The sequence below is a fragment of the Equus asinus genome, chromosome 7 (genome assembly GCF_041296235.1).
Source record: "Equus asinus isolate D_3611 breed Donkey chromosome 7, EquAss-T2T_v2, whole genome shotgun sequence".
Lineage (NCBI taxonomy): Eukaryota > Metazoa > Chordata > Mammalia > Perissodactyla > Equidae > Equus > Equus asinus.
The window spans coordinates 97221640-97249032 of NC_091796.1; the positions used below are offsets into that span (position 1 = coordinate 97221640).

Genomic DNA, 27393 nt, shown 5'->3' on the forward strand with positions numbered 1-27393 from the left:
CCTCACAGACACACCCAGAAATAACGTTTAACAAAATATCTGGGCACCTTGTGGCCCGGTCAAGCTGACACATAAAATTAACTATCACACTGTTAGTATTTCCCCTCTTCCTCCTTCTGCTCTTTCTCTGTAACAACTCTTTAAAAATATGAAACCCATTCATAGCTCATTGCCTATACAAAAAAATTTACCGACCTCTGGCTTAGACTATCTCCTAATATCTACATCTCAATGAAGTTTTATTGTTTCCTACAATATAATGATGCTCATGTGATTTCCCATAATCTTTGATAGTCGAGAGTCAGAGAGAAAGCCACCACCCACTATGCTGATGTACACCCACCTAGCATGTAATCCATGTTGCCCCACCTCTACCCACCAGATTTAGTGTCTTTTAAAATTAGTACCAGTCTGGACCACACCAAATAATTGTCCCTAACATCTAGGCATTGTGATTCAAATAGCTGTAGAATTAGACTCTGGCTCTCTCTTGCTGCCCTCTCCTGGCTGGCCCGTTGTTGAGAATCAGCTGTGAGCCTGGTGGAGTTCTTGTAGCTCATGATACCTTCAGGTCTGGTTGCTGGTCTGTAGACTTGTCAAAATCTATGCCAGTGGAAAGTACTAGCAGGGATCTTAACACTGGTTGTGATGGCCAAGTTATTATTTCTTGTTGGGTCCTAAGATGTTCTGAGTACAGGTATTATGTAAAAAGAAGAGTCATCATGTAGTGAATGCTTACCAGATGCCAAGCATTGCCAAACATGTATTATTTCATTTCCTCCTTATAACAAACAGATGAGCTCCATATCCCTTGTCTGTGCAGTATTCCCTTTGTACAGGTGATGAATTTGAGACCCAGAGAAGTTAAATAGCGTGCCCAAGGTCCACAGCTTAGTAGGCAGTAGGGCTGGAGCTTGGAGTAAGTTCATATTGATCTGACTCTAAGACCCATGTTCTGAACTGCTACCCAAAGTTCTCAATCTTTTCTAAAAAGTCTAATTCAGTGGGAATAGTATGGAGCCAGAAATTTGCATTTTTAACAAGCACTCCAGGATTCTGATGCAGGTGTCCTGGAGATCTACACTTTGAGAACACTGCCTCCTGTAAATAGAAACTGAGCTGCTTCCAGCAGAAGGATATAACTATTCAGCACCAGAAGCCCCGTCCTGGGGTGGAACAAAATGCTGGGCCTACTCGCCTTCTTTGGGTGCAAGAGGAGATTAGAAGACATGATAAAATGAAAAGGCATCTTATCTCTTCCTGTCCCTCAGGATTTCTAAACCGAACCCCACCTAAGCCCCAGAGAAGAGCCGCTCAAATTTACCTACAGAGGGATAACATTCCCTGTGGCTGAGAAAGAACCCTGGGCAAGTGTACACTGGTTATGGGATAACACTCAAAATCCAAGGGGAGGCTGGCTATTCTGAGGAACAATTTCACATCTTAATTGAAAATGCACACTGAGCCACAGGGCAAATCCCCTGTCCTTTCTTTACTAAGTCAGGCCCAGTGCTCAGGCTGTCAGATCTGGAACTGTTCACGGCTTGCTGGGCAGAGACAAAAGGAAAAAGGCTTAGTTATAATCTAAACACAATGAATTTGCAACAAAAACAAAGCAGCCTGTTCCACAACCATGCCCTGGCCCGCTCTGGGTTTCGGAGGCAAATCTATGTTTGGCAAAGAGTGGAATGGAAACTTCTCCCCACCTGGTAGCCAGTGTTTTCTTGAACTTCTATATCTCTCTTTGGCTCCTGGGTGGAGTTGGCCATCATCCATGGAGCAGGGGCGGGGGCAGGGAGGGAACACATGCCTGGGAGGGCCAGCCACTGGTTAGTGCCCAGCAAAGGAGAAGAATAGTGGGGACACAGCTGAACTATGCCAGGCATTGTGCTGGGTGTTTAACTGATAGGATTTAATCTTCCAACAACCCAGAGACGTGTTGGGATTACATCTTCATTTGACAAATAAGAAAACTGAGCCATAAATATGCAAAGTAACCACCCAGATAATAAGTACAGCCAGGCATCAACCCTAGAGTCCTTGCCATTTCCACGCAGCCCTGTGCCACTGGGAGGAACCATTGCCCTCTGCGTTCGTTTCTTGGAATAGATCTTCTACTTCCAGTCCAAACAGGTTCCACTCACAGACCTTGGCGAAAGGCCACTTGCCCTTTGGTCCAAGAATAATGTAAATACAATGAACCATTTTTTAAAAATGAGATTACATATGTCAACCACTTAACCTGGTACCTGACTGTTTTAAAGTACCCAGCAGACCTCCGGGCATTGTCAGGCCCCTGAGCTGCGGGTTCCTGGCTGCAGGGGGTTCCGTTGACCATATGGTAACAAACACGTCTCCAGTAACTACAGTGGATGGTCAAAACAGGAAGAAAAAATAGCTTTGGACTCAAGAAATTTATAATCCATCTGGGGAATTGAAATAGTCTAATATTTAGAAAAAGATTAAAACATTAATAACCTACATATCACACAGGGTCTTCATTTCTATCCTGAGCTAATCAACCATGAAGTGTGTAGTGTTGGAGAAAATGATTTCACATCTTTTTGGGCCTCAGTGTTGTGATCAGAAAAATGGAGACACTACAGATCTCAAAGGATTTTATTGTTAGGATTGCATATGTGGTCAGTTCTTAATAAACAGTGCAAAGAGGCTGAGGGTAAAGGAGTAAACAGAATTCGGTGGACTTCCTTCAAAACCCAACTTTGGAATTGAGTTCTGAATGTGATGAAGTCTCTGAAAGTATCGAGAGGAATTAATGCTCCAGGGGCTTTTATCCTCGTGTTACAGAAAATCCAACTCAAATTGGTTTAAGCATAAATAGAATTTATTGACCTATAGACACAAGAAAGTCAGAAGCTGAGCAAGTCTGAGAGCAGCTGGAGCTAGATGTTCATAATGCCGTCATGGCTCCAGCTACAGTTCTTGATGGGGCTTTATCTGGTGCCCTTCATGTGACAGCTTTGCCCGCTGGCTTTGCTTGTGATGGTTGAATGGCTGGAGCAGTCCAGGCCTCCCCTCTATAGCCCCTGCGATCTTCTGTCCCCCATTCTCAGGAAGATTCATGAGAGTCATTCTGATTGACAAACCTAGGCCACATGAACCAATCCCTGTACACAGGGCATGGGATTATGTGATTGGCTTAGCTTAGGTCACATGTTCGGTCCCCAGTGCCTTGGAGTAGAGTCTAGTTCTGTGGAAGCACATGAATCCCCAAATGGAAACTGGGCGCTCGTGGTAGGGTAGGATTTGGCAGGGCGACAGCCACAACGCTCGCAGCAGGGAAATTGTTTTTTTAAATGAAAAGAACTAGTAAGCTGTGTATGAAAGTGAGCCCACAGTCTTGTTTGGCAGAGCATTCTCAAAAGGGTGTTGTGAGAAAAGGCATTTGAGAGGGCAGTGGGGGCCCTGGGGTCAGGGGGCGCCTGGGGCCCTGTGTGAGCCTGAGAGTTTTACTCTAGCATTTACCAGCACCACTAGAAAATTCAGGAAACAAGCCTGTTTCCTTGTATTATAAAGGCTAATCCTTTATTCATTAAATATTTACTCCACCTTAAAATGTTCAGTGTGGAGACTAGAGGAGAAGGGAGTCCAGAATTACTGAGAGCCCGCTATGAGCTGACTCTGGGCTAGAGGCCTTTCCTACATTTTCTCCTTTAACGCTCCCAATCTCCCTCTGAATCAGGGAGGCATCCCCCCATTTCAGAGATGCAGAAGGAAGGGGAAGTTAAGTGGCTTGCCTAGACTCACTCAGCTAAGAGATGGGCAGAGGGGAGACTTGAGTCGTGGGGCTGCTTGACTCCAAAGCCCACAAGTAGGGAACCACATTGGGATTTTCTCCAGTTCCTAAGAATTCCATTGTCCTGTGTGTCAAAGCAAGTACCAGGGCTGATGACCCTTCTGCATGGTGGCATCTGCTTCAGAGCATTAGTTTGTCCTCAGCTACATTTGTTGTGCCTTGTGCCCAAGAACACTGATGAATGTGGGAGTCTGGAGGCAGGGGGCTACTCATGAATGGGGACCCTGTTTGTAGCTGCCCCACTGGAACCGAGGGCGGGACGTCAGGCCCGGGAGAACCTGGGCAGGCTGAGCATCCTTGCCCTGGCCGTCATGGCTGCCCTCTCCTCCTCACACCCTCCTCTCCAGCAGCTATGAGAGCCCTGCACAGAGCTTCGCATATATTGCTCCTCAACTGTCACAAAGCTCCTTTGAAGCAGGTGCGATTATTCTCCCAATTTTATAGACGGGCAAATCAAGGAACGCTGAGGTCACAGCAAGTGGGTTGTCACTGTGGGGTGTGTCTTCTCATCCCCATTTTACAGATGAGTACATTAACTTTGGAGAGGTTGCCCACTGATCTCACATGGCTGGCCAGTGACTGAGTCGGAATTCGAACTCAAGTTCTGTCTGACTCCAGAGACTGGATTAAGTGCTCTGCTGTGAGGGGTGACCTTTAACTTGGGGAAAACCTTCAGGGAAGCTATTTGTCCTCTGGATCTGTCCCTGAAGAGAATGTCCCATGCGTCTCCAGGACAGTTTGTGGTCCACTTTATTGGAATAAACATAGGTCCTCTCTTGGGTCATCTGCATGCACTGATGTCACCATCCCTCTCCTGTACTCCCCACTTCTTCCCCTTCCCCAAACACCTTGTAGGGGACCCTGAACAGGGACTTCCTGTGTGGACTCCCTCTGCCCTGGGGATTTTATATCTAAAGCAAGTAGATTGCAGACTTCCTGGAGGCCCAGGCCGCATCACCGGCAAGATAATGCTGATGCTGATAGTAAGCCTTTTATTTTTTAAGGCCACCTACAACAAAAATGTGGAAACTGGGAATGGAAAAGGTCCACGTGAGCAGTCATAGGTATAACCACAGCTGCAGGAGAAGGTGACTGCGGGGAAGTGGTTTGCCCCTCTTCTCTTCATGTTCTGTTTTTAGCCTGTGTTTTTCAGAGCAAGTAGGTGCCATGGTGATAGGTGCCATAGAAATAGATGGAGCACACCGCCCAGTGCAGCTGCCGAGCTGTTCCCATGGAAATGCACCGGGCGCTAGGGAGAGCCCGGGCTTCTGCTGTGTTCTGGCTGCTGCACGTGGCAGGACCCCCGAAGGGCCTGGCCCCCAGACATGTCAACTGCATGACCAGGGGACAAGGCGCCACTGTAGGGTGGCCCCTTGAGGCTCCTAACTTTCTCACTGTGATTGTCCAAGGTCCCTGAGGGTCTCCCTCCCAGGGCACCCGTGGCAGCCTTCTTTCTGAGTCCTCCCAGGGAACTCACTTAAAGACCTTTTCCCAGCACAGCGATCATCTCGGCCAACTAAACTAACACCTTAGTGGCCTCTAAACTAATGCTGCCAGTGTTCCTGTCCCCACGGTTGGGAGCACGCTGACCCCATTCTGCCTAGATGTGGAACAGTCGCTGATTTTATGCAATGGGTAATGAAGAGCTTGTGGGGCATAGACTGTGTCCTGTACATTTGGCGGTCAGGAGTGTCATAAAATGAAATCTCGGAGGATCTCAACCAGAGAGCAGAGTAGGAAGGCCAGAATCCCCTCTGAGATTGAGGTTTTCAGTCTGTGAAACCTCGGGCAGTACAGACTCAGGCCCAGCCTCAACTTTAATGGAGTGAAAGACCCTTTGAAAGAGCTGCTCAAGCCATCCCATGGCATTGACATCACCATCCCTGCATAGCTGTTGATTGACGTGTGTAAGTGATCCTGCTCCAAGCTTAGCTCATTTTTATTTGGATTTAGATGAATTGTATGTTTTCTGAAACAACACATACACCCTTTAATCCTGTCTTATATTAGGCCTGGCATAAGAGGATTAAAGGGCACGTGTTGTTATATCTGTCCCATAGTATCTGCTTCTGAATAGGGCTCTGTTATATATGTTTCTGTACATTTATGCTGTCGGATGGCGTGCTTCCTTCGTGGCAGGGCAAGCATAGTTCTGGACTAATGTCTGGTTCTGAGACCACTCATTCTAAGCACTGACCGACTGAAGTTAATTTTACTCTCAACTAAAAAAACACACAAATACAACAAAGGAATTTTTTTTTAACTTTAATCACTGATACTACCAACAACTCATAAATTATTGCCTAATTAGTTACGGATTATGAAAATCGTAGAACGGGAAAAGGCGCTAAAGAAACGTCTGTCCTGGCACGTCTGGCATTTGATACAAAGAGACCGAGGCCCAAAGAGTCCAGGCCCTTTGCTGTTTAGTTCAGCGTATCTTCTATGTATGCAGGCGGAGCGGCGGGTCATTACCACCAGGCAAGCCCTTTCTAGCGGTGGAAGGGCATGGAGCTCCAGCTCGTGCAACCAGGGAGTGGTGCGCACAGTGACCTTGAGGTAGGCTTGTAGGTCATGCTGGTGGTTGAGCTGTGCAGTGAAAGGGTAGCTAGACATTAAAGCAGCTGCCTGGTTTATCCCAGGACTCACCCATGGAACCAGGTGACTCGGCATTTGCTGTTAGGAGCATCACACCCTTAACCTACATCAGGATTCTGTGTGTCGCGTTTGGTGGTTACAGGCACTTGGTCTGACACAGCATTGCAGACACTCTGTACTAAAGAAACTAACATACAGGCGCCAGTTCTCCAGGCCATGCAAACTATGAAACACGAGGATTTGCCTTTCTCACCCATAGCGATGTCATACCCTGGAGTCTTGCCACTTGGTTGGATTGCTTTATTTGGCTAAGTTACTAAAAGCAGATTTGCTTTGAAGAACAAGGCTTTCAAATACTCTGTAATTCTCTAAGAATGGACATCACAGTCAGGTTTGGCAGAAAGGGTTTTTCCCAAATTTTCAGAGTCATAAAGTTAATGTTTGGCCATGTGCAGCATACGCACAAAAACCCTCCTTTCCCAAGATAAGCTCCTTTCCATGGAGTTGGAACAGGCACCCCGAGTTAGAGAATATTTGATATTTAATTCAAGACACACTCACCCTGGTGTCACTTTTCACACCAACAATTTGAAACTAAACATTTAATGTGAATGTACCTTAACAAACACAGTTTACTTTTTTTTTAATTTTTATTTTAATTTTTTTGTTGTGGTAAAATATATATAACATAAGATTTACCATCTTAAAATTAAAAATTAAAACTCAAAAGCTTGAATTTTAGGCGTACGGTTCAATGGCATTGAGTATACCCACATTGTTGGGCAACCATCCCTACCATCCATCTCTAGAACTTTTTCATCGTCCCAAACTTAAGATCTGTCCACATTAAACACCAACTCCCCATTCCCCTCTGTCCCCAGCCCTTGGCAACCACCATTCTACTTTCCGTCTCTATGAACTTGAGTATTTCAGGTACGTCATGTAAGTGGAATCATATAGTATTTGTCCTTTTGTGTCTGGCTTATTTCACTTTGCTTAATGTCCTCAAGGTTCCTCCATGTTGTAGCATGTGACAGAATTTCCTTCCTTTTAAAGGCTGAATAATATTCCATTGTATGTATATACCACATTTTATCTACAATTTAATTTTTCTATAGTTTATTTCTTATCATTTTTAAATTTTGAAGCAATCACAAAGTGACAGAAAAATTGCAAGGGCAGTACCCAAAAAACGCTCTTTTTTTCTTGAATTCTGAGAATGAGTTGTCCTGATACTCCATCACCTTCGAGTACTTTCCTGCGTTTCTCCTACATCGAAAGAGACTTTCCTACCTAACCCCAACGTGACCAGCAAAACCAGGAAACTAATGCAGATTCCTTACTACCATCGAATCCTCAGACTCCATTCAAGTTTTGCCAGTTATTGCAATAGTGTTTGTTTTTTATCACAAAAGGATCCAATTCACAACCACTCTTGTGTTTAGTTACGTCCGTCCAGTCTCCTCCAATCTCGAAGAAGAGGTCCTCAGTCTTTCCTTGACTTTCATGACCTTGACACTTTTGAAGATCACAGACGTAGAATGTCCCTTGATGAAGGTTTGTCTTGTGCATCTTCGTGATCAGATTCAGGTTATGCATCCTCAGCAGGAAGATCACAGCAGTGACGCTGTATTCTTCTCCTTGCACCCTATCAAAGGGTTTTGATTTTGTCTATACTAATAATGTTCACTTTGATCACATGATTAAGGTGATATCTACCAGGTTTCTTCACTATAAAGTTAGTCTTTTCCTCTTTGTAATTAATAGATATTTTATGGGGAGTGACTTTGAAACTATGTAAATATGCCATTTCTCATCAACTTTAATTTTTTATATCTGTATGGACTTGTGGATCCCTACATTAGCTTAGTGAGTTGTACTCCATTCCCATCATTTGTTTTAAAACTCACATTGTCCCCAATTTGACCAGTGAGAGCCCCTTCAGTCTGCGTCCTTTCTATATGCCCCTTTGAACACATCCTCACATTTCTGGCATGACAAGATGTTCCAGGCTCACCTTCTGTCTTCCTTGCCCCAGTTGTGGAATTAATCACTTTTCCAAGGGGTCTTGATTCATTTTAATGGAAAATGGTATTTAGAATCCAAGCTCTGGGCCCTAGATATGTTCATTCCTATTGAAATGTTTTTGCTCCCAGGCAGAACTAAGGAATGTATGATTCCCTGAGTATGCACGCACACACGCACGCACCGTACCACACACACATACACAGATACGCTCCATACCCTCTGATGCCACATGCCAGGCTGCCATTCCCTGACCCTCTGAAGAATCCCTCCTCACCCTGATCAACCTGTGGCACCACAGGCCGGGCCACCCTCCCTGGGAATGTCCTCCTCGTCACTTGTGCTCTGACTCCCTGCTTGGGCCGCCATCGCCTCCCTCCCTCCGTCCGCCATCATGAACTCCTACCTTGCTCTGCTCCAACTCAGGGATTTAGGACCAAATTGTTTAGGAAAGAGAAGTAGAAGGGACTGCCACTGGCTTTGGTTGAAAATACTTGCTTTGTTAACAACCCTTTGTGTATCCGGAGCACCTGTATCTGACCTGTTAAATAAACAATACTGATCATGACTGTCAGCATTCCCCTGATCTTTTGTCTCTATTATTGTACTGAAAATGTTTTTATGAAATATTTATACAGTTAGGATGCCTTCTTCCTTACGGCAACATCTATTTTGCAAATTTGTGGTTGTATTTAGGTTGCCACCAGCAACTCTCTTGGCAAATGTTGAGCAACTCCCACCACAAAAATTAATGAGTGAAGACAAAGTCTGTACACCTACTTATTCGGTTCTTCTATGGTCAAGTTGTAGGAAGTGATCCAGGGGACAGCTATAGAAACCGGAAATGGAGTTTTGTAATACTGTGAATTGCTTATGCTTGTGAATAATGTGATCTTCCTGGCCAGGCTATAAATGTCAAGGAAATTAACTGTATCTTCTATTATTTTTTGTACCCCTCAAGGTCAAGTCCTAAATACGATCCTGTGTATGTACAGGGTGCTTCTCGCGCTTGTTGGCTGATAGAGCCATCTTACCAAGACGAAGAGAGAAAGAGCGAGCATGAGTTACAAAATGTGATAGATGCTCTTTAGGCTTTATCCTCCTTGACCTCCATGACCACAAATTCCTCCTGGAAACACTTGCTGCCCTCGGCTTCTGAGCCACATGGCTTCCTTCTCTCCTAGCTCCCTAGCTGCCTCATCTCAGGTACCTTTGTGCATGCCATTTGCTCTGCCCACCCCACCGACAGTAGACATTTATTAGGTGCTTTCTATGAGCCAGGCACTATTGCACGGTTGCACTCCCGGTGCTGGAGATACAGCAAGGAATAAAACAGAGCAAAAGTCCTGCCTTAGCAGAACTGAAGGGAAATAAAACTTTCTCTCTCTTGTGTGTGTGTGTGCGTGTGTGTGTGTGTTATCCCTCGTCTCCACTTCACGGGAGCAACCTTGGCTGCTCCTCCAAAGTGTGCTAAGCACTGCCTGGTCCAGCAGGCACATGAAGGGTTAAGGTAGCCTCTCCTGCAAGGTTCTTTTCTCAGAGGAAGACTTTCTGGATGCTCCTTTCTCTGGCCTGGCGTCCCCTCTCATCTGCCAACCTCCCCCTTTGCCTGCCCCCACCTGCAGCCAGAGCCATCTTTATAAAAGGCAAGTCTTACCACTTGCCTTTTGGTAGAGTGGTACAAGTCTTACCACCATTGTACCACTGAAAACCTTCATGATTTCCCATCGCTCTCTGGATAAACCCAAATTCCTTCATGAGCTAGCCTCTGCTTACCCTCCCAGCTCTGGTCCCACTGCCTCCTCCCTTGCATTCTATATCCTAGCAGCACACGAAGCTGGTTTGATCCACGGGCCTCCTTGCCTTTGCTCACACTGTCCCTGGCCTTGAGCACCCCGCTCCCCACCTATCTGCTAATCTGGCCCCTAGGCTTCCTTGTAGACTCAGCCCCTTATCCTCCCCCACCCGCAGTCCATGTGGTCTAGGAACACTCAGCACGTAGTGTTATCTTTGTTACCTATTTTCTCTCCCGGGTAGACGGACACAATGGTAATTATATGTTTAACGTCTGTCTCTGGGGATGGTAAAGCCCCTGTGAGCGTGGGCGGCGGCTGTCTTATTCCCCACGGTATACGCAGCACGCTGGGCTAGGCGAAGAATAATAATCACAGGCAACGCTTCCATCGCGCTAACTGTGGACTCGGCCAGGAACTGTGCTAAGAACCTCACATGTGTTAGCTAATCTAATCCTTACTACAACTTGGGAAGCACATACGGTTATAGACCTGTTTACAGATGAGAAAATGGGCAACAAGAGGTTAATGATCCCCTCCTAAGGGTAGAGGCAGGGTGAGAATCCAGACGGTCCTCCCCTGAATCTGTGCTTTGTACCACGATGCCTGTTGAATGAATGGATGGATGATGGATTGTGCCTGGACACCAGGCACCTAGCAGGCAGTCCCTAAGCGAGCTAAGAGGTCAGACCTGCCAGTCCCAGGTGGGCTTTCTCAGTCCAGCAGGCAAGCACAGGCTCTGGGTGGCACCCATCTCCCCACTGTCTCCCAGGAGTGACACCCAAGGCTCTAAAAGGTCCTGAAAGAGAAAACAGATATCAAAGTTGTTCCTGACCCAAATCCCAGCAAAATTTCACAATAAGGAAGACTTTTTTTGGTTATGGTGGAATCACCAAAGGGACAACCAGCAGCATGGTTTAAAGTGGCGGAGCAGGACAATTTTCATTGTTTATTGACATGTCTGGCCTTTGCTGCTATTTGTGCCCAACAGAGTTATCTGCTGTTGCATGACCAAGCACCCCTACACTTAGTGGCTTAAATTGCAATTCTCATAATTCTGCAGTGAGGCTGGGCTTAGCAGGGTGGTTCTTCTGCTGCACATGGTGTCTGCTGGGGCCAGACCATCCAAGGTAACTTCTTCCTCACATCTGGAACATCCACTGGGATGGCTGGAACAGCCGAGATTCCAAGAGAGAGTATTCCGAGAGGAGAAGCCCTATTCCCTAAGCACATGCTGAGCCTCTGCTTGCATCACTCCTCCTAATGTTCCATTGGCCAAAGCAAGTCACGTGGCCCAGGCCAGAGTCAATAGGGAAGGGGAAGCTCAGGGGCGTGGATACTGGGAGGCATTCTTTATAGAGAGCCCACCAAGGTAATAGTCTTCCAGAACCCTTCGGACACATGATGTACCAGCAAACATCAGCTTAACCCCAGGTTGACCACCGCTTGCTCGAACCTTAGGGAGTCGAGAGAGCAGAGTGGCGTCAGACAGCCTGGGTGTGAGTCCCAGCCTGGCTCCTTACTGGCTGGAGCTGTGGGTAAACTGTGTGACCTCTCTAAGCCTCATGTGTAAACAGAAACTAGGACCAGAATCTTCCCTGCGGAGCTGTCTGTCGGGAGGAGTAACTGAGCTAACGTGGATACCGTGTCAGGCCGCGTTAGCCGCTGTCATGGACCGCTCCCCGAGGAAAGCAGCTTATTCCGCAGAACTCCAGCTTGGACTATGGCTTCCAGGCCTTTAAATCAGATTAAGATCTTTAAATGGCTTTTTTCCCTCTTGTCATTAAGTTAAAAAAAAAAAGAAACGTTGCTTTTTGGGTGAAAGTACTCAGAGGACTCCCTTCATTTTTCTGCATGAAGAGAAAGTGTGATGACTTTAGATAGAGCCCGAGAGACCCAGAGCGCACACGGATCGTTCAGACCGTAAAGTGCCCTCCCCCTCGTGCGCCCACCGTCCCCTCCGCAAAGACACCAGGGAGCCCTCTGCTCCCTGTCCTTTCGCTAATGGGGGCAATGTGGGGACTTTCTATGACCAGCAGTGGAGATGCACAAAACCAAAACACAGTGCCCTCTGAAGTACATTTAATTAAAAAGGAAACAAAGCAGCTTTGTGTGCATAATACCTCCCTGATTTACAGTATTAAAAATCCAACCTGCTCTCGCAACAGGCCTTGGAGGTAAGAAAGGGGCGGCGAGGGAACACGAGGCCTCTGGGCGAGCTGAGCCCCCGTCCTCTTCGCTCGGGATTATTTTTGGAGTGTGCTGGGCTTGCTTGAGACGTTCAGGCGGCTTCCTCGGGCTTTCGGCAGCTGGACTGTCCAGTTTGTCCTCATTTTGAAAGCCTGTTTGCAGCATTGGCAGGCGCTGTGGGGTTTGAGATAATGAGTTCCAGGCAGTTAGAGCAGGAGCCAGTCCTACCCTTTTCCCTGCGGATGTTTGCACGTGCTTCACTCACCATCCCCGAGGAGGAAGGTGCCCGAGGTGGTGGTAGCCCCAGCCTAGGGAGGCCTGGTGCCTGCAGCCCAGTGGTGACCTGAGAGGGACGCAGGGGCCACCTGTCTCAGGTTTGAATCCTGGCTCTGCCACGCACCAGCTGTGTAACTCTGAGAAAGTCACTTCATCTCTCTGAGCCTTCTTCCCCTCATGGATGAAATACAGATGATTACATACATGAATTATAATACGTACGCAGAAAATATTAGCTGACAATATTACTGCAGAAGTGTCCACATGTTGATAGAGTAAATCTGGCTTTTAGGAGAATTGTCCCCAAGGTTATTTCTCCAAAAGAGCATCATTATGTGTTTCTTTGGGATGGTCTTTTTAAAGGAAATAACGCTTTTTTTTTTTTTTGAAACATAACTTTTCTTGTTGGCTTTTTCTCCAGTTGAAGAATGATGGGTATTTATTGCATAAATTTTAGAATATTGAGAAAAGCACAAAGAAGAAAATTAAAATCACTCACAGTCTTGTCACTGGAGATAACCAAGCTTAACATGTAGATGTATTTCCTTCTAGTTCTTTCTCTCATAGATTTTATAAAAAGGAGAATACGCCGAACATACCGTTTTGTTACCTCGTATCATTCCTTTAACCATATGTCACAAACATCTTTTAATATCATTAACTATTTCTTCTGTACCATAATTTTAAGTGTCTATACAAGATTCCACCGAACGGATGTAACTCCAGCCCCTACTTCTTGAACACCTGTGTGCTAGGTAACTTACACCCAGGAATGAACTCACGGAGTTCCATTTGAGGTCAGGGTGGTTGATGCCATCTCATCCATGGGAAAACCACTGCCCAGGGTCACATAGCTGGTCAGGTTTGTTTGCCTCCAAAGCCAAAGGACATTCCATTCCAGAGGAGGGCTGGTTGTCCCCAGAGGAGGTCATGGCATGCAAATGAAGTTCTTCTGCTACAGCTCTGTTAAGACTGTCTCTTTGGAGGGAGAGTCAAGGATTCTGTGAGCCTGCTCAGTCAAGAATCTGCCCAGACGAAAGGCAGGAACAGTCTCTTTCCCCAAAAGGATACCCAAATGGCCAATAAAACAGATGAAAAGGCACTTGACCACATTCGTCATGGGGGCAATGCAAACTACAGCCACAGTGCGATGCCACTGCACACCTGCCCAATGGCTAGAATGCAAAAGGCATGCAATACCAAGTATCGGAGAGGGTATGGAGCAACGAGACACACATGCACATGCTGTATGATGCCGTCTGGTGAAGTCCAGGAACAGCCAATAGCAATCTGTGGTGTTAGAAGTTGGGGTATGGTACCCCTGGGAGGTAGTGATGACTGGAAGGGGCATAGCAGAGTTTTCTGGGATGCTAATAATGTCCTGTTTCTTGACCTGGATGCCGGTTACATGGGTGTGTTCATTTCGTGAAAATTCATCAAACTGCACACTCACATGCATTTTGGGTGTATGTTTGGCTGCAATAAAAATTAAATAAATTAAGGGGCTGGCCTGGTGGCATAGTGGTTAAGTTCACACACTCTGCTTCAGTGGCCTGGGGTTTGCCAGTTTGGATTCTGGGTGTGGACCTACACACTGCTCATCAAGCCATGCTGTGGCAGCATCCCACATACGAAAGAGGGGAAGGTTGGCACAGATGTTAGCCCAGGGCCAATTTTCCTCACACACAAAAAAAAGTTAAAAAGTCTCTACCAAGAAGCAACTCACCGTGCTTCTGTCCCCCTCTTGTCAAATCCAGGGCTCCGAGCAGCCAGCGTGGTGGTCCTGTACCAGTTCCTCCCTCCAGGCTTTGAAACTTCTGCCAGGCCAACAGTGGCCCCCTGCACCTGCTGGGCTGAAGTGAGCCAGGCAGATGGACATTGCCTGTCCTGGCTACTGTCCCAGACACCAGGTAAAATGCTCAGATTACTGGCATTAAAGCTTGGGAGTGGCCAGGTGCTGCAGCCAGGTGCGTCTGTCACCAGGGACCTCTGTGTGCGGCCTCAGGGATGTGGAATGTCCTGGCACAGAGGACTGTTGCTCAGAAACAAGCTGTCCTCCCCACCATTCCTACTCCTGTCCCTTTCCCTTTGTCCCTGTGCCAGATAGAATCATCGGGATCACCAAGAAAATCCAGCCCTGGAGAAATGCCACTGGCACCCAAGCCAGAAACCTGTCTGCACAGGATGAAGAAGAAATAGAAACACTGCATCGAGAGCACTCAGAGACAGACCTCGTTAGCACCGTGGCGTGTGTTTTCCCAGACTTTTACAATATAACGTATCACATAAACGGCCCTACTGATTCTGCGTCCCAAATAGCTCCCCAGTGAGCCACATTTCTCCCCGATCCCAGCTCAGGCTCGCAGCCTCTCTCGTCTAGACCCTTAGGACATCTTAACCGCTCTCCTTGCCCGACTCTCTCCCACCGCAATGACTTTTACTAAGGCTACATCTGATCACGTGACTCTCCTGTTTACAATTCTTCCGTACCTTCCCGTTGCTTGCACCTTAGCAACTGTACCTTAAGACTTGTAGTGACCTGGCCCCAGCTCGGAGTCTCCCCTCAAACCCTGACACTCCAGTCATCCACCGCTCCCCAGGAACCTTCTGCTCTTATGGTGTGTGGACTCCAGGGGTGGGAAGTTCCTTCGGAGACCCTACCTGGGCCCAGGTCAGCTCTTTGATGTTTCTTCCTCGCACCTCCTGCTGCCAACTCAGGGACTCCTAGAGCAGATCACCCAATGGGCCACAGTGCTTGATGCCTCCATGCTGTTCACATACTGCTCCCTCTGCCTAGGATGTACTTTCCTCCTTGTCCAACTGGTGAACTCCTATTCATCCCTCAGAACCCAGCTCCAGCACCTCCCCCTTTGTGGGAAAGAATGGATTTCTCCCTCCCCTTTGTCCCTCCTCTACCTGGACCGTTAACCCTCACTGCTCTATACTGCAACTATCTATTTTCAATGCAGTCTCACCTGCCAAAGTAGGATTTTGAGCTTCATAAGGGCTGGTCCGGTGTCTTCTCCATCACTCTGGCCCCATCACCTGGCCTGTGCTGGCACGGAGGAGTGGCTCCGCAAGACGATTTTGGAGTGAATGAAGAATAGGCTTGTAACCAAAGTTTTTCAGCCCCACAGAAGAGTTTCTCTAAGGAAAGAGAAAGGCCTTGCCCACTGCCAGCACTGAGAGCGTCCTTGAGACACGTGTCCTCTGTCCACTTGGTCTGCAGGCCCCGCTTTGATGGCAGATAGGGCATCAGTGTTTTATTCTTGCTGGTTGGACTGGTTTTGGGTTCAGGTTACAAGAAATATAATGGGGTTGGGGCGGGGGCCACCTTATGGACATGCTGGTTTAATAGTTTCCGGTCAGGTAAGACTTGAAGGATGCCAGCAAGGCCCCCTGCTCACAACTGTGGCCCCTACCTTGGCACCACAGCCTCAGATTTCAGCCCTAGAGAGCCACTTCTCTCTCCCCAGCCCCTTTTAAAAAATGCACGGTCAGGGGCCACATTGAATCTGGGGGCCTGTGAGCTTTCCCTTGTGTCTCCAGGACAGGCTGTCCCCAGTTCCGGAAGGACGAGTTTGGTGTCTGCCCGGCCAGCCTGACCTCACTGGAGGAGTCCTCGGAGCAGCTGGAGGACATGGTGGCCTTCCTCCTGGGCTGCAGCTTCTCCCTGGAAGGGGCCTTGGAGAAGGTGGGGGTCTGTGGAAGAGAACTAGCAGGCCACGGCCACGCAGGTGCATCCAAGGTAGGCACAAAATCCACAAGGGCAGAATGACTTGAAAATGTGGATCGCCTCGTGTTTTCCTGTGATGGGGAGAAAAGTGGCATAGGAGGCGGGAGACCTAAGCTCTGGCCCCAGCTCAGCCACTTTCTAGCTGTTCAACCCAGGACAAGTGGATAACCTCTCTGAGCTTGTTTCTTCATCTGGAAAATGGGACTGCCGGCCTCTCTCTTGCCCACCTCTGGGACTGCTGTGAAGACCCAGTGTGGCCTTGAGAGTGGAGTCAAGCCCTTTTAGACGGATCACTGCAGCTGTGTAAACCAAGGCTGTTTGAAATTCGTCTGGCTCCTTTAACTTAGGGCATCTCAGTGAGATTTTTAAAAATCCTCTCTGGCTTGAACTTCCTGGCATCAAGGAGAATATGCCTGGCTGGGCAAACGCCCAGGGATTTGTGGCAGAGGCTTGGCCAGGCCATTAGCTGCTGGGTCCTGTCTCTGTCAGGAAAGCTAGGTCATTTTCTTGGCCAGAGGTGGCCGCTGGTGGTCACGACCTAGCATGGTCACCTCTGCTGGGACATGCCCACTGTCAGGGGCTGCCTCCTGCTGTATCTCTGAGGTTTTATTCCAGCCACTGCTTGTCACGGGGAGAGAACCGGATTCCCTCATCCCACTGACCCCTCCCGGCACATTTGTGTGAAGTCTGAGAAGTTCATCTGCGGGTGGATGGCAGCCAGCACCAACGGCCCCCTCCAGGTTCCTTTATGGAGGGCTCAGATTGGAGATTTCATCTTGGGCTCCGGGACATTTATTAATACTTGCCTGGTTTGGGCTCCTGCCAGAGAGGTCTGAGCTGCCTCTGATGAGAAACAAGGCTGCCCACGGTGTGCGCTGCTTTTCATGTGTAGAATATGGCCCTGAGCGGTCTTCCTGCAGGTCGGGAAGGGTGGAGGCAGGACCACCGCCGCTGTCTGGGGCCCAGGGCAGGGTCTGGCCCCAGAACACACCACCATCTGGAGCAGGAGGGCCTCACAGCTCAACATGTGCAGCCTTCATTTTTAGATGAGGAAACAGGCCTAGAGAGAGAAACGGACTCGCGCAAATCCCAAAGCCAGACGGGAACCCAGGACTCCTGGCTCCCTACTACAAAATGTCAATAGTAGAGTCATGACAATTAAAGGATGTGTTGCACAGAGGTGCTCATCACTGCCCTGCTCAGCAGAGCTATGGTTTTCCCACCACACCTTGCTGCCCTCAGTGGTTCCCAGAGAGCTTTCAGTTCAATATTGACGCCTCCACCCGTTGGCTCCTGGGACAAAGGGCCAGACAGCCATCTTGGATTCAGTTGGTGGTCTTGAGAGGATGAAGTGCCCCCAGAAGGAGGCGTCTCAGCATCAGGGAGCGCTGCCTGCCTCCTGTGAGCATCCCTGGCAGGTGCCACCTCCCAACACGGAACTGGCAGGCACACCCAGGTTTCATCCTGCTGCTGCCAGGGTGCTAACAGCAAGCCCTTCAGGCGCCCGCCAAGACTATCCCAGTGGATTATGGTCCTGGCCATGGCCTAAATCTTTCATAAGCCCCACTGCAGAGACCAGAAACCACTCAGGGGACAAAAACAACATCACCAGTGAAAGTCACACAGGTCATCCTGGGCAACTTCTATTGAGGTGGGAGGGCAGAGGCTGGCTCAGTGGGGTCCAGGCACAGGCCTCCAGCCCCTGTGTGGACTCCTGAGGCAGAGGAGGGCCCAGGGCCTCCTGCAAGGTTCCCACTCTCTTGGATTCCTCTGCCTCTGGTTCTCCCAGAGATTCTTTACCTGTGGTCCGGGGGTCCCTTGAGGTCCATGGAGAAAATTCAGAAGGTCCATAAAATTGGGTGGGGAAAAATTACATTTTCATTTTCACAGCCTCAAACTAAAATTGAGCGTTTCCTTCAATTATGAGTGTAGGCAACGAACTATAGTCGTATCTGCAGATCCTGTGACTTTGTGGCTGCCCAAAGAAATCACAGACGCTTTTGCATCACATTGCAGTTCTTCCTTAAATCTCAAAAATGTCTTATTTGTTGATCAGTACTTCAAAATGACCACGGTAGATGTGCCATATTGTTCCTTAAGCTGTTAATGAAGCACATATATGGCTGTATCATATATTTTCATAATTTGATCACTGCATGGGCAATATAATTGGTTTCTTTTGTAATCCTATGCATTTTCTTTTATGCAATTAAAAACGTTACTTTGACAGGGCGGGGGTCCATGGCACGTATAAAGTTAAGTTTTAGACCAATAATTACAAGCAAACTTCCTCATCTCTGTGTTGCATAAAAGTAGAAGCTATATTTCTCTAGTAGCTCCTTGGACCTCCTGCCTACTTCGTTCACTGCCTTGAACTCCTGGTACTCAGGGCTTCTATTTTGTTTTTTTTTTTCTTTTAACATTTTTCACTTGATTTCTTGGCAGACAACAGTCGCTTGTGCCGCCATTGCTGGCTTTTGCTGCCCTCTGGTGGTCACGATGAGGCCCATTCCCAAGGACAAGCTGGAAAGGCTGGTGCAGGCCAGTTGCTCCATCTGGGGCAAGCAAGGACAACCCATTCATATCGGTGACCCGGGTCAGTGTCCACTCTCATTCATGATTCTGACAGCTGCGCTTGGACTTCTGCTCGAGGAGACAGGAACTGGCCATGTTCCTGAGCTTCCACAGCTTGTCCTCATCTTACCTGGAGGTCCCAGGAGTCCTGCACAAGGCTCAGACTCCCGCAGTAGGATTAGGGCTGGGTTTACAGATGCCCCTCAGGTTTAAAGGTGCTGTCTTGGCAGAATAGCCAGCCTCACGCATTTGCTCCTGCAAACTTCAAGTGAACCTAGGATGGCGGAAGCGGGCGGTAGAAGATGGCAGCAGAGCTATTTGTCCCAAGATCTGAGCTCAGAGCAACTTCTAATCTAGGCTACTGTTCAGTGGCGTATTTGGGCAGGGGATGGCTTCATTCCAAATGTTAATTTGAACTGAAATCCATTGATCCCCAGGGCATTAACTCAGTCTGAGAGTGAGTGTGCAGATCCAAGGGTGGAAGCTGCCCAGGCCTCTTAGAGGCTGTCAGAGGGCTGATGAGAGCTTGAGATCGGGCCTTGGGTGAGAGTCAGAGTTCAGTGTAACTGAGCTTGCTCAGCTGTGTAACAAACAAAATCAGACAAAGCCTAGCATTCTGTAAAAATGCAACCAGCTCTTACCACCTTCCTCATAGAAAGATGATCCCAAGACCAGTGAAAGCAAAGTGTCTGCTGGATTGTTCTATCGTTAGTGGACATGGGTTGGACCCACCGCATTCATCTTTGCTACCCTTGTGGACACTTTGATGGCTGCCCAAGGGTAGGGACACTGTTGGTGGTCAAGCAACAGAGTTTAAGGTTTATGAGTGTGTGTTATGTGACTCAGTCTCTACCAAGATACACTCACAAATTCTGGCTTTGTTAGCAATGAAGGTGATGGGCTAAATGCAGACAAAACTGCTCCAGCGATCACACCGGGGGGTTGAGATTCTGTGTTCTGAAACTGTACCGCTCAAAATGGACTGGAAATTATCGCATCCTGAGCTGTTACAGTCCCGATTCCTTTTCTCCTTGTCCAGTACCACTTACAGCAATCCTATGACTGCACGTCCTCTTGGAGAAAGAACGATAATCTATTCCACATGTTCTATTTTGATGGTAACTGCCGGAGCAAGATTCGACGGAATTCATTTTCTTTTTCCATTTGCAGAACTGTTGGGCATCAAAGATCTTTTCAAACCTGACTATGAGGATCCTGTGGTGTGTCGGCCAGGCAATGTCCCAGTGTTCTGGCCTTCTCAGCTGTCCAGTCTCGAAGCTGTCGGCAGCTACAGTATGTGGGGACTTAAGGGGGCAATTAATCTGACCTAGGACGGACCCTGATGGGGCTCTAGCTCTTGAAAGCATAGGCTTACAAGGCAGTGATTTAAGGAATAAAGTCATAGAATGTAGGCCTACAGCCCACAGCGAAGATCTCTCTGCCTTCCTTCTTTTCATCCCTGGGCTAGGTCGCCCTACAGAGACAGCTTGTCTCTCAGCGCAAATACATTTTGATTAAATATATTTCTGCCTTCAGAAGCCTCACAGCCCAGTCTAACAGACAGACTAATATTTAGCTTGACCCTTTGAGACATTTTGGAGGTTAGCAGGCTTTGAAAGCAAAGATGAAAACAAGCAACACAATTAAACCGTTTCACACGGTTTTTGCAAGCAATACGGTCAGTTCATTTTTTCAGAGGCCCAGGGTGATATTACAATGAAGAGACACACGAGGGCGTCTTAGTTAGCTCACAGGAAAGAAGGGATGTGATAGAAACATTAAAAATAATTATTGCAGCCCATTGCGGTAGACACTGGAAAATTCTAGCCAGGTCAGCTACCCTTGTAGTACAAATCATAGAACTTAGTGTTACTTTTAATTTGCTTTTAAAGCATTTATGGAAGTTTAGCTATCAGAATGGCCTGATGATACAGATTATTTCTAATATGGTAACAAGGCATCAACGCCAAGATCCATGGGATTCTGTTCATTCATTTATTTAACATAAATGTATTCGGCACCTACTGTGTGCCAGGCATGGGCCCAGATCTTGGGAATAAAATGCTGCATGAGACAAGATGCAGTTCTCAGGGAGCTTGTCATTTCCGAATGTGTGTGTACGCATGTGTATACACACATCCACACACGTGTGGTGAATACTCTTCTGCACGGTGGTCTCACCCCTTTCCTGCCACCGGCCACAGGCAATGCCCTGCTGAAGAGGTGTCCCTGCCATAGGCGTCCCAGCAGACTCCAGTGCCTGAGTTCTGGCTTGTGATGGCATATTTGATTGTAAATGAGACCTAATGACATCATTGGTCAGAGATGACCTCGAATCTTTCTAATTTGCAAAAATCGTGCTCAAACTTCAACACTTAAACTTCTATTAGCAATAGATTAATTGCTGCTCACCTCACAACTGATGGTGCAAAACGCTGTGTCACATTCTGAGCCGACTGTTCTGATGTGTGCCCGGCTTTAGAGTGACCGATTTTAGGTTCTGTCCAAAACCCAGAAAAACAATGATTGCATTCCTCAAAATCCTTACGTCTTGCCCTTACACATCACATTTAAAAGTTAGTTTAGAATGCTTTATGCCTCTATCAGTAGGCTTTCCTTCTGAAGTATTGGCTGGCTTTGGCTTTCCATTAGATCTGAGAAATATTACTGTTTTCTGTGAATTCCAAGACGTTGTTATTTACTCAATTCACGTCTACATTTATCGAGCGTCTTTTATGTACAAGGTGCTATGTGGGATTCTGAGATGAAGAGGAATTGGTCCCTCTTTGCTGGGAGCATACAGCTGAGTGGGATTAGAGTACAGTCACGTTCCATGGCCCCTGTTTAAATGGAAATTGACTTAGCCATAAGTCAGCTTGTTCTGACCTGGTGCCAACAAGTGGTGTACAGAGTGCTATTAGCAGAGTTGACGCACGGCACCATCTTGCCCATCGACAGTTGACTAGATGAGAGTGGACTGGGTTTGATGAACAGGCTGGGCTCAGCCCCTCCTGGTGTGTGTTTTAGAGACCCCCCGGCTTTCACCAGCTCACCAGGTTGCACAGTTATGACTGACATGAAGATACGGAGACTCAGGACAGTTGTCCTACCCCTGAGGGAATTCCAGATGTCCATCATATTTCCCAAGATCCTCTGCACTACAGCATCGCATCAGCTTCAGCCGTTCAGAAGATCAGAGAAACCAGAGAGTAAAATTGCCACAGACTCAGGTAAGAAACAAAGCATTCACACCTTAATGACCTGGAGAAATTCATCACTGAGGTAATGTTTAGTAAAAAAGCAGCATACAAATGGTATCTATAGTATGATTTTTAAAATTGTTTATACTGTGTATGAGTCCCAAAAAGACGAGAAGTAAATGCACCAAAATACCGATGGTGATGGTCTCTGGGTGGTGGCATTATGGGTGATTTTTTTTTTTAAAGATTTTATTTTTTCCTTTTTCTCCCCAAAGCCCCCCGGTATATAGTTGTGTATTCTTCGTTGTGGGTCCTTCTAGTTGTGTAATGTGGGACGCTGTCTCAGCGTGGTTTGATGAGCAGCTCCATGTCCGCGCCCAGGATTCGAACCAACGAAACACTGGGCCACCTGCAGTGGAGCGCGCGAACTTAACCACTCGGCCACGGGGCCAGCCCCTGATTTTTTTTTCTTATGTTTTTATTTTTCCCTCAAAATTTTCAACACTAAACATGTTAGAGAGTTTGAGAGGTGAGCTTACTAGCTGGGCACATTGACACCAGAACTGAATTGGGGATGGGTAGGTAAGAAAAAAAAGGAGAATGTTTCCTAGGGAGTCAACTGCCACCATTGAGACAAAATCATCCGTGTATTTAATAGTGTCCCTAATCTTCCTCTTTTGTGCCATTGCCCTGGGGTTGGGTGTAGAATAGATTTTTTTGTACCAGGCAGCAGGGGTAGGGATGGGGGGCTACTTTGCTACTCCTTGGGGCGTCCTTGGCGGATCCTGGTGGGGCAGGACCCTGCAGTGACAGCCTCACAACAGTTTGCAGCCAGCGTGTATATTGCACCTCAGAGGACAGCGCTCCTGTGGTTCGCAAGCTGCTAGCTTTCTAGAAGTGGCGCAGGGCTGGTGGGATCCACTAGGGGTCTGCTGGTTCCCACTGGGAGGAGGTTTGCTGAAAGCTGCTCGAGGGGCTTGGAACTGCCAGCTGCATCTTCATTTAAGAGCCGAATTTCTAACCCCTGGTGGCCAGCAGAGGGCCCCATTGTGCACGGAAAATTCAAATCTATTTGCTGACAAACGCTCAGGAGAGAATTAAGGTGTAAACTTCACAGCCTCTCCCTGCCTCAGTTTCTTCATCAGTGTGACAGGGAGTAATGACAGTTGTACCTCCCTCTCAGAGCTGTGATAAGTAATGAGAAGAATAGCTATCATCTACTGATTTTTACTCTAGGCCAGGCATGTGCTAAAACCGTTTACATGTTTCATCTTATTAAATTCTCCCAATGACCCTACGAAGCAACTATTATTAACAATATTAATAGTAATATTAATTATTACTTTAACAGATGAGGAAACTGAGGCATGTAAGGTTAAGAAACTTGCCCAAGTCCACATCCCTAGGAGGTGGTCAGGGCAGAACTTGGTCCCACACCCACTGACCCCAAGGCCCACGATGAGTAAGTGTTGGCTAAGTTGGAATCTGTCTGAAGGGTACGTCACGGTCTCCCCCGGGCAGAGTGCTTCAGCCCCTCCACGCTCACTGTACCCCATCCCCTCTCCTGCACGTTCTCATGGGCTGTGATTCTAGACCTGCATGTTCTTTGCACGTTGAATGTCTGGAGAAGGCATGTATGGCCTTCCTGCTGGCCCACCTGACACCTATTTGGCCAAGCAGGTACCTGGATCGATGGTGGTGGGGCTCCTGTGGAGAGCAGAGGGGTGAGGCCAGCCTGGGGAGGTTGAGCCCCTGCGCCAGACTCCCAGGACCCAGACAGAGCCGATCATGGCGACGCTGGTGTAGAGAACAGCACCTGGAGGGCCATCGAGCAGACAACCTGGGGGCCCTTCTGTGTTGGCTAACCCAGTGGCCCAGAATGTGACAGCGCAGACCAGCCTTAAAAATATCTGGTCCCTTCCCTGGGCCTGGGAGCCAAGGTTGCCCCCTAGTTACAGGGGGGTCTGCAGTAACAAAATTTCCTGGAAGTCACAGGGCATAGCTTTTTGCTTGTTTGTCTGTGAGGTTTTTCATTCATTCGGCAGCTAATATGGTTTCCTTTACATACAGACACACAGTAAATTTGGGATATTTGCCCACCACACATATACCCTTTAGCACATGCGTATAGAAAGGCAAAGGCTCATGGCTGCATATACACGGAGTCTCTTATATAGCCGATCTCCTTGGTGGATATTTTTTAAAATTTCTGCAATACTTTCTCTCTCACAAACATTCTTGCCCAGGCCGACGGCTCTCCCAGTCAGCACAAGGGTCATGAGGGAAGATGAATTATTAACTCTGCCTTTAGCTCAGACAAAAAAGTAACTGGGACGTAAATTTACTGCAGACATGGTGCACCCATTGCTTAATTAAAATGACCTGGGAGGTCGTCCACAGCACCCTTCTTCAGTGCTGTGCAAACCACGTGTCAAGGCTTGAAGCAAGAGGCTCAGGCAAAAGGCAGATTTATGACTGTCTAGATATGCCAGTATGGTCTATTAAGGAACATCTTAATCCGCAAGAACAACAAAGGCTTTTGATTCCTATATTAAATAAGCAGATATAAGATTAATGGCAATGTGCTGAGCATTGCTCACTGGGCTTAATAGAGCCACTCAGTCTTTTTTTTTTTTTTTCTTTGCTGAGGAAGATTTTCTCTGAGCTAACATCCACTGCCAATCCTCCTCTTTTTTTTTTTTTTTTTTTTGCTTGAGGAAGATTAGCATTGAGCTAACATCTATGCCAATCTTCCTCTATTTTTTTTTTTTTTTTGTATGATACCTCCACAGCATGGCTGGTGAGTGGAGTAGGTCTGTGCCCAGTATCCAAACCCATGAATCTGGGCTGCCAAAGCAGCACTTTAACCACTTGGCCACAGGGCCAGGCCCATATTCAGTCATTTTTAACAGAACGTTGGCCTGCATTTGAGATGCCTGGAGAATATGAAGGAATACAAGGTTTATAATAATGATGTTTGCACTAATAATAAAATCATCATAAATGTATAGACTGCTTTAAAGTTGACAAAGTTCTCTCTCCCCTCTTCTTTCTTTTAGTGCCGACCACATCCTGTGAAATAGGTTACATTACAATTTTTTTTCCTTTGAAAATGTTATTTTTCTCCCCCTTTTTTTTTTGAGGAAGATTAGCCCTGAGCTAACATCTGCCGCCAATCCTCCACTTTTTGCTGAGGAAGACTGGCACTGAGCTAACATCTGTGCCCATCTTCCTCTGCTTTATACATGGGACGTCTGCCACAGCATGGCTTGCCAAGTGGTGCCATGTCTGCACCTGGGATCTGAACCGGTGAACCCCAGGCCGCCGAAGCGGAATGTGCGAACTTAACCGCTGTGCCACCAGGCCAGCCCGCTATTTTTCTCCCCTTTTATCAACAGTAACTCATGTTCATTGTAGAAGCATCAGAAAATATATGAAAGTAAAGAGGCAATAAAAATCACCAGAATCCTATCACAATTAACCAGTATTAACAATTAATGTTTGCCCTTAATGTCTTTTTCTTCAGTCTTGACCCCATAAGACCTGTATACCTATAGGAATGTATGTATATATATATATGGGAATCATGCTGTGAGACTATTTTAGGACTTTCTTCTTTCACTTTTTAATACATTGTGAACATCTTTTTATGTCATTAAAGTCTTCTGCAACATCCTTTTTAATGTTTGCATGGAATTCCATTTTACAAATGATCCACTATTTTATTAACATGTTATTATTTGACGCTATAAACAATGCTGCAATGAACATCCTTGTGACTCCATTTGTGTACATACCCAGGATCACTTTATTAGGATAAATTCCTAGAAGTGAAATATTGGTTCCAGTGGAATGTTCAACTCTAAGGGACAAATCACCCTCCAGATAAATATTCCAGTTTCCACGCCCACTGGCAGTTATGTAAGGGGCCATTTCCCCACAGTCTGCCTCCACCTGGACCACCCCTACTCTCCATCACTCTCCATGTGGGAAAACTGAGGTTCAGAGCAATCAAGGGATAAGGCCAAGGTCACACAGCTACAGCGTGCCAGCACCTGGGCTTGGATGTAAGTTTCCAGATTCCAAATGTGGAACTGTTCCTCCATAAAAGGGATCCAAACCCTTTGTTCATTCACATTCCCCAGGCACCTCAAATGGAAGCCGACATCCCCTCATGTCCCTTAGGCCCACCTTTCATTTCAGCCACAGCTGGGGTGGAACTTCTGAGTCACTTCCTGCCTTCATGTGGCACAGATATGGTCTGAGGCTACCTGAGTATGGACGAAGACACAATGTGACAAGAGCTGGGAGGCTGTGCTGCCCAGCTGGGCCCAGCACAGCAGCTTCCCACTGAGGCTCGGGTCTCTCTGCTCCTCACCAGAGCAGGCGCAGCCCAGGAGTGCTGAGGAGTCAGCTCCCTGATGGGCAACGGTCCCCCAGCAGGTGGTGGGAGCCGGTGCATAAATGCCCAGGCTCCCTGTCCTGTGGCAGGACAGTCCTGAGGTGCGCACCACACCTCTTCTTAGAGGATCTCCAGCCCACTCGAGCCGCAGTGCCTTAGGAATTAACTGGCTCACTCACATACCCATCAGTGGCTTCCTTCCCTTTGCTATCCCACTCCTTCCGTCTTCTGACTTGTTTCCTGGGCTCACCTTCCACTGAAATACCTGCACACAAGCCCTTGTCTTAGAGTCTTCTTTGGTGGAAGCCCCAACCAACACAGTAGTGTTTCCTTCCCTCCTTCTGTGTCCCTTGTATTTGGGTTGGCTAAACTGCTATGACAAATAAGCCCCAAGACACTTTGCTCAAATACAATAGAATGTATGCCTCCCTCACCCAATGGTCCAGGGTGGGTCTTCCAGGGTAAATGTTCTAGTTCAGCAGGACTGGGAATCTGCTCCATCCAGTCACTCAGGGACCCAGCAGCTCTGCCATCAATCATGAGACCTCCAGGGGGCGCTAGCTGTCAGCATCCCAGCCCACAGGAAGGCAAGAGCTTGGAGGAGTGAGCAGGAGGTGTGCAGCCAGTGCCAGGGTGGCACACATCACTTCCACTCCCGTTCCCTTTCACCCGCTCTACGAATGCTGCCTAGAGAGAGCTGAGTCTTGTGGCCACAGATAACTGAAAGAGAGGCTGCTCAGCCATAACTCAGCTACCCTTCATTCCTGGGCATGGGGAAAGAG

General features: G+C 47.5%; 1 protein-coding gene across 1 annotated transcript in view; it reads left to right on the top strand.

The window, feature by feature from the left end:
- Nucleotides 1–14452: 14452 nt before the first annotated feature.
- Nucleotides 14453–27393, top strand: part of DGLUCY (D-glutamate cyclase) — a gene marked incomplete at its 5' end in the record, with an annotated part of 50621 nt that continues 37680 nt past the window's right edge. Inside the window, 8 exon segments of the mRNA XM_070514542.1 lie at nt 14453–14510; nt 14513–14609; nt 16249–16447; nt 18881–19031; nt 20180–20302; nt 22039–22085; nt 22088–22213; nt 22215–22239. Coding sequence (XP_070370643.1) covers nt 14453–14510; nt 14513–14609; nt 16249–16447; nt 18881–19031; nt 20180–20302; nt 22039–22085; nt 22088–22213; nt 22215–22239 — 826 coding nt within the window.